Here is a 7,408-nt window from a genome sequence, read left to right on the forward strand (position 1 = left end):
TGGAGATGGACTTCAACGGTTCAGACAGCTAAAATCTAAAATCTCTGATCACATTCAAAAACAATTTTAAGACTTAAAATCTGCTCAAATTTGGCCATATCTTCAAATGACTAGCAAAAGACACACTGCTCTGCAATTTTAAAGCCAGGTTACAGAAGAGAAAGTGTTCCAGGTTCTTGATCAGACAGCCTTTAAAAGACAATGGGTAAAACAATTATTTCCTGCCTTATTCTCTGAAATGGCCAAACCATTTTGAATGAAGGTTTAGAAAATATTTATTCTTAGACAATTCTTAGACAGGACATTTGAGGTCATATATTTAGCAGTTAAGCAACTGCAGATGCAACCAGTGCAGGCAAATGTATCTATACAATGATGCTTTCTGCCCATTCTATAATTATAGGATGAAACTGCATGAAAGCTGGCATTTAAAAATTCTAACATCTAAAAGAATGATGCTAAAAAACATTCATTTTACACTGCATGTAAAGATGTGAAAAAAAATAAAATAGATCTTCTCTCATTACCATACATGATCATCTTTGTTCGAAATGAAAATATACTACCTTATAGTAGTCTTACGGCATTTCATTACCTTTCTTACAGACCAGCAATGCTCCAACCAGACCAGAGTTAAAATCCATTGCCATGTTCTCATGAGAATAGTAAGCATAAGTAAGACAAGGAAGGTCAGCTTCTCTCGGACCAACTTCTTCTGGTATATCCCACACGTATGTGTAGAGCTGGCCTGGAAGTACAGCATCATCTCGCTTTTCTGCAGGTGATGTTCTGTCATCATACAGGGAGCCTGCCAAGAAAAGAGTCAGTAGGGTGGCATGAAGAAAAAGAGCAATTAAAGTGCTTGGAATATCTTCCTATAATCAGCTCCAAAAGCTTGGTTTGATCTTGCTTATATGATACTTCAGCTTCAAAGAAGTAACTCATGGTTCCACTCACACATTGCTGAGAGTAGCATGGGGAGAGTAGCTAATCCACGACCATCCTATTTCTTACAGATGAAAGATTTCCTAGAAGTATTATCACTGCCAAAAGTTTGGGCTCTTCATCAGTCTGAGTAGGGTTAGGATGGGATGAAGCTTCAGCCTCTGCTCACTGATGCTCTGCAGAGGAATGCTGCCCACTCTGTCACCTTTCTAACTGTCTCTCAAAGCCACCGCATGGGCTGGCACTGCCTTGCTGCCTTAGGCCTTTTGTATACTGCACATCCACACATGGAGGCAGTAATGGCTCTTGTCTGTGCCTGCCATATCCAACAGATCTGCAATATGACAAAGCAGAGATAGAGAATTGAAATCTGAAGTGCAAAAGGAACATTAATTAATATGACAGTCAAACTGAACTGCCCATCCCTTCCAATGAGATGTTCTGTTCAATTCCATGAGATGGAGCTGCAAAACTCCTTTTGCAACCAAAACCTTGCATGAATTTGTACACTGCAGGTCAAAGCTCTGGCTCAGCACCCAGGGCAGGGCAATCCAGGAAGCATGAGCAACCAAACTCACTTAGTGCTGGTACAGATATTTTAATGTCCATTTGGTCATAGCTTATAATCTGTTTTTGATGGTCTCATGAGGGTGTGGAACAAAGCACCACAAAGCTGAGCATTAAATCCTGAGTATCAGAACAGCATGATCAGCACTGTTAGGAAACTGTGCTCATGACACTCACATTGCTAGTGTTACAGTGATGAACAAGAAGGGAGCTAACAATGAAGGTGTAATCCAGGATAAACAGATATTTGTGTTACACATAGCTTCACATATTGATCTAGATCCCTGTCAACATTTCATGCAGTAGTCTACAAGCAAATGAGCAAAACATGGAGTTTCTACAGTACTTACCTTCTTCAGTTTTGCTGTAAACTAGGCCTTGAGGATGAATACTGACTGGCTTGTCAGCCATATTTTTAAGGTGAACCACTAAAGTATCTCCCACTTCAGCACGCAGGGTTGGTCCCAGAAGTCCTGTAGTTATTTAAGATAAAGAAAGGAAAATATTAATAAAACAGTATGTTCAGTGAAACAAAGAATTTTCTCCCCCTTCAAAAAATATTAGCTCTCAAAATACAAGTCTCAAAATTAATAGAGAATGTAATAACACTGCAACGAAGACTTACCCATAAAAAGGCATATGGGAACATAAAGGATATAGTGCATATTCCAAAATGTTACAAATTTTGCATCTGGCAACTAGCACTTGAAAATCGCGGGAAAAAAAAGGGGGAAAAAGTTATTTACAAAAACAGAAACTCTATCAAAAGTTTCATCCTGAGGTTCATTGAAAATTTCTAGACATCTTTCACATACAATTTCACTGAATAATTTTAGAAGATAAACATTCTATAATTTAAGAGTTTAGAGAATGGTATTCAAACACATTATTTTAAGTAGCACTCTGAATGCCAGAAGTCACAGAACAAAGAGCTCTTTCAATTCCCAAATGTTATCCAAGTAAATAATCATTTCCACACTGCAAATTTCTTGAGGCATGTCCTGCAAAAGATTTCAAGAGCTGGTATCCTTACTCCCCATGTTGCAAAAACAAGCAATTGAAAAAGCTGCTAAGATAAGTTTTGGCTTGTAAGTCTCTTTTTTAGTAAACTGTTTTGTATATATTTAGTTTCAGGCTTCAGGCTCCTTCACAAGGAATTCATAGTGTCATTGCTGCGGCTGTGCCAAATCTAAATGCATGTGGTAAATGTCATCAGATGCTGAAAACAAAGGGAACAACTTTGTATGGTGCAACTGATTTGCAGACAGCCACATCCTCTGAAAGCCCAACCCCTCCATGGCCTTTGGAAGCCTCGTTCCTGCACTGTAGAGACCTCATCCCCTGTGCCTATTTGGTTTATGTGCAAATAATGGATGCAAAATTACAAGTGTGCTTAGGTGGCCACTGGCTTTAAAATAAGGAACAAACCAAAATACTCAGGACATTTCATTCTTGTTTACCTGCAAATGTATTTGCTGGTTTTTCTTTTTTAAAATCCACTTCATATTCTCTGTAAGAAATTTTCTTAAATACAGGATCTGAATGTTCCAATCTGAAATCAAAAGAGTTATAAAAAATATTGAAAGGACGAAGATTCTCAGAGATGCCATTGCTGTTTGATGGAAATCTCAAAAAATGAATCTTGGAAATATATTTAATCACTTGCACATTTTGCTGAAGGAAAGAACACAGTCCAACTCTTTGTAGTGTCTTCACTTCTCCCTCTTAGTCTATTGAATTTATGATGTTCCCAAACCAGATAATGTCATATAGGGCATCCGATATCCATACCTAGAATAGTTCACCAATGATTTTACAGGTGGTTTTTATGGGTCCTTTTGATTCTATAAAGGTATAAAGATGCCTTTGTTTTGTCCAAGACACAGAGGAAGATGTCTCAACCATATTTAACCTGGAAAGCATCTGACAAAATAGAGGAAAAGAAACCTGAATTTCTGTTTATTCAGCCCTATGGTTGAACTTTAAGACTCACCAGAAGGGTTTTAAAACAGCATTAACAGCAAGCTCCTGTCACAGGAATGACTCTGAAGGCAAGAACAAAGCTGTTCTCTGACAACAACCAAGGATGTCACAGAAAGTTAGAAAATGAGAAACAAGACTAAGGGCACTTTCCACTGCAAAGTGCCCTGAGTCTTGTTTCATAAACAATTTGACACCCAGGAGACCACACAATGTTTTCTTAGAAAATATTTAGGCAAGCACAAGGAAACCAGCAAATGACACTTCTGCAATGGAAACAATGATGAGAAGAGGGCTGAAAGGGTAACAGCCCTTCACATGTATTGGCTGATTTACTATAGTATGTATGATGACTGAATCCAACAGTAATTCCACTTGCTCTCTTTGTAATGCCCTTTCAGGCACATTTCACAGTGAAGAGCTGATGGCCTGCTCAAGCATGGGGAGGCTGAGAAGAGAGAACCCACTTCAGTGACATCCAGAGCCCATAAGGGGGAGATCTCTTTTGGAAGAGATCTCTTGTAAATTCCTCTGCACCCCTCTCTCACCACAGCATAGTCAGGCAGAAGCAATTGGTGTTTCAATTAATTCCCCCCTCCTTAAAGTCATTGATAAAATTTTGTGTAACTCTTTAAGGGGAAAAGGATGGGATCCATAATGTTCATTGACAAGAGCTGCCCTAATGTGGCAAGGTTCATGAGAATATGCACGTAAGTCTGTAGGGTAGAAGAGGAAATTTAGCAGTGCCAATTGTACAATGAGGAGGAATAAAATACCTAGCACACTAACACTTCAGAAACATCACACTATGCAAGCAGGTTGAGTTACAGAACTTCCAGGAATTGCAGCAGCAACACCGCAAGAGGCACAGATAATACATATTCACTTTATGCTGAAGTGCCTTATAAATAAATAGCACTTGTATATAGTAACAAACCTCTGCAAAGATAAAACTAACACTCAGAGAAATAAGGTGTCCTTTTCTAGTCACAATTAAGGAAACAGCTTGGGAAGAATCCATTTTCCTTTCAACCTCTCAAGTTATTTATAAATAAAAGCACCAAAGTAACAGATTCTTACACTGCATATAGACATGCAGCTTCTACTGAAATCAGCACAAGTTACATACCCCAATACCTTTGGGATCCAAGCCATCAAGCCATTAACTCTTCCTCAGTAAGTGTATTTGTGTTGTGAAGTCTTTTGTTTTTCTGGTTTTTTGAGGTTAAGTTTGTGGTTTTGTTGGGTTTTGTTTGCTTGTTTGTTTTGGGTTTTAGTTAAATTTCTATAAGCTCTATAAAATTCATTAGTCCCATCTGGGATGTGACTGGCTCTAAATACTTAGGCAAAGTAACCCAATAGACATTGAACATAAAACACTGCTGGGTTATCTCAGAGAACTTCAGCTGAGGTTTTAGACAGTCTTGTGAGTCTCTACTGCATGAAAACACTCCATCCACAATGTGAATTTACCCAAACAGCAGTTGATGTTTACATTGATGCACCCAGTGTAGAAGAGAATGAAGCTTTAACTAGTAAATTCACATGTCCAGGTCAATACTTAAATGGCAGCTGGCTTCATGTCCCTACCTTTAAATCCTATTTTCCTCTGTCTTGCCAGTTTGACATTATGCTTATACCAGTTCTATTAAATTGTCAAGGGGGTTTTAAAACCAAGGAACTTTGCTATAATTAGATCTTGGAAAAAAAAAGTTAGAAAGTCATAATCTGAACTCGAAGTATCTTTTCCATATTATCCTGAAATGCAATACATGTTCAGAAAAAAAAAAAAAAAAAAGTCATCCACCTATATATACTGATAAAAAGCAGCAGTATAAAAAAATCCTTTTAATGTAGGAGGACAAGTAATTTTAAATTAATGTTAATGTTTCATTTTTAGTAGTTCTCCTCCCTAATTTATGCACAACTCGAAATTACATCCATGTTCTGATATCTGTAGCATTGCTCTTGCAGTGTTTATAATGCTAAGGACAGTAGTAGTAATAAAAATAATGTATTTTATATTCTTGATTGGTGGATGCAGGTAGGCTGGCCACTGTGCAATGCTATCTGAAAAAAATAAAATCAGTATTTTCACTTAATAAAGCAGAGAAATGCTTGATCTTACCACCTTTACTCATCAGAGTGTACACTTCACAAAAGCTCTGAACAACTCAGAAATGGTACTAGTTCCAAAGTTCATCTGGCTCTGATTTAAGTGAAAGTGATAGCATCAAAACTGGAACATAATTATTCCTTCAGCAAATTCTAAAGTCCTAAATTTTTTGAGATCTTACCAAACCATGGCTCAACATTGCTCAACATCCATGTACCTAAAATAAATACATTAAAAAACCCCAAGCAACCAACATTAAGCTATGCAAAAATGACAAAAGCAAGTCCTGGAGCTTATTTAACAGAAGTGCTCTGAAAGCATAAAAATAATTCTATCCATTAATGCAGCAAATAAAAAGGAGCTTTTAATATGTCACTGGTTATAGTTCAGATCATGCTGTTTAAGGCAATCAAGTTCCTCTGAAATCAACAGATTGTGCTCCAAAGTCCTCCTGGTCTCTGCAATTCCACAAGAGATGAGAGACAAAAACCACTTGTCAGTCCCAAGGGAGGACTAATTTCATCCTTTTATCCTGTACTTTGTTACCTGGACTTTTCCTCAGGTTGTGGTTTGTAGGTCCAGCTGGTGATCTGTGCAGCTATATAGTGCTCTCTGACCTTCACAGCTCCTGCCACATGCTGCTCTGAGTCTGGCCACCATGAACCAAGCAGAAGCAAGAGAAAAATCTGCAAGCAGTGCAGAGTCATGGTAGAGATGCCTGTTAAAGCTGCTCTGGAAGACAAGGCAGAAACCACTGCTTTTATTGCTGTTGTTGCTTCTAACTTCCTCTCAGAAATGAAATAATTATGATGCAACAGGGTAACAACATTTGCTATGCTCAGGTCATTGCTCTTCACCTCTGCCTCCCCTTACTGACAGGGATCCAATAGAGATAAAAAAACTGTTTAAACTATCTTCCTTCCCCTCCTCCACACCACCTCCAGCAAGAGACGTGCACCAAGGAGAAGCAGCTTCAGCACTACTAGGTGGTTGGGTCATTGTGTACTGAGGCAGCAGGATATCAGAGGCAGAAGATTATTTAGATTACTTCAATTACAGGATGTTTGACTTATGTGGTTAGGAAGAAGAGGGGCATATTTTCTATCTTCCCAGAAAACAGAAATCCAGCACATGGCCGGCACTGATGGAAATTTCCCAGGTTGATGTTACACCTCCTTAGAAATCATTCCCAGGTTAAAAGCAAAATACTGAAGGATTAAGCAAGGGAGTAGAATTGGATGCAGAGCTACAATCTCGTTCAGATCACCATGCACTGCATGCTCAGAACAGTAAGGCAGCCGCCCTTCCAAACGTTGCCAGCTTCAGCTTGATTCCCACTACACTCCCAAATACCTCAGGTAATAGGTAACCAGCGGGCTTCTCAGTGGCAGCTACCAGGTTAGACAGGAGACTTCTAACCTAGTCTTGACTAGGGTCTGTTGGCATTTATCTAACAAGAAATTATTAGGAAAATACCTTTTGATAAGATAATTACCAATGTCAACTGCAGTACCAAAAATGTTTCCCTGCTTTTGCCAGTACTAAGAAGCTGGTCAAAACAACAAGTAAATTGTTGATCATGTTTCCCACACACTCAATTACTAGAAAAAGAAGAAATCCTATCTAATTTTGTTGTGGCCAACACAAGAAAAAATGAAACCAATATTTTCAATAATGTTTTCCAAATATTTTAATGAAAAAATTACCTACACCCCCAAATCAAAACAACTCCAGTCCAGAACTAGACAAAAAGGACATTTCATTTTGTACTACTTCAAAAGAAAACCTGATCAACTCCAG

General features: G+C 38.3%; 1 protein-coding gene across 1 annotated transcript in view; it reads right to left on the bottom strand.

The window, feature by feature from the left end:
* Nucleotides 1-6,384, bottom strand: part of F5 (coagulation factor V) — a 33,857-nt gene extending 27,473 nt beyond the window's left edge. Inside the window, exons 1-4 of the mRNA XM_058825223.1 lie at nucleotides 6,155-6,384; nucleotides 2,973-3,064; nucleotides 1,863-1,985; nucleotides 596-808 (exon numbers count right to left, since the gene is read on the bottom strand). Coding sequence (XP_058681206.1) covers nucleotides 596-808; nucleotides 1,863-1,985; nucleotides 2,973-3,064; nucleotides 6,155-6,315 — 589 coding nt within the window. The 5' untranslated portion in view covers nucleotides 6,316-6,384. The remainder of the gene's footprint in view (nucleotides 1-595; nucleotides 809-1,862; nucleotides 1,986-2,972; nucleotides 3,065-6,154) is intronic.
* Between the last annotated feature and the right edge of the window lie 1,024 nt (nucleotides 6,385-7,408).

The sequence above is a fragment of the Ammospiza caudacuta genome, chromosome 2 (genome assembly GCF_027887145.1).
Source record: "Ammospiza caudacuta isolate bAmmCau1 chromosome 2, bAmmCau1.pri, whole genome shotgun sequence".
In the NCBI taxonomy this organism is placed as follows: Eukaryota; Metazoa; Chordata; class Aves; order Passeriformes; family Passerellidae; genus Ammospiza; species Ammospiza caudacuta.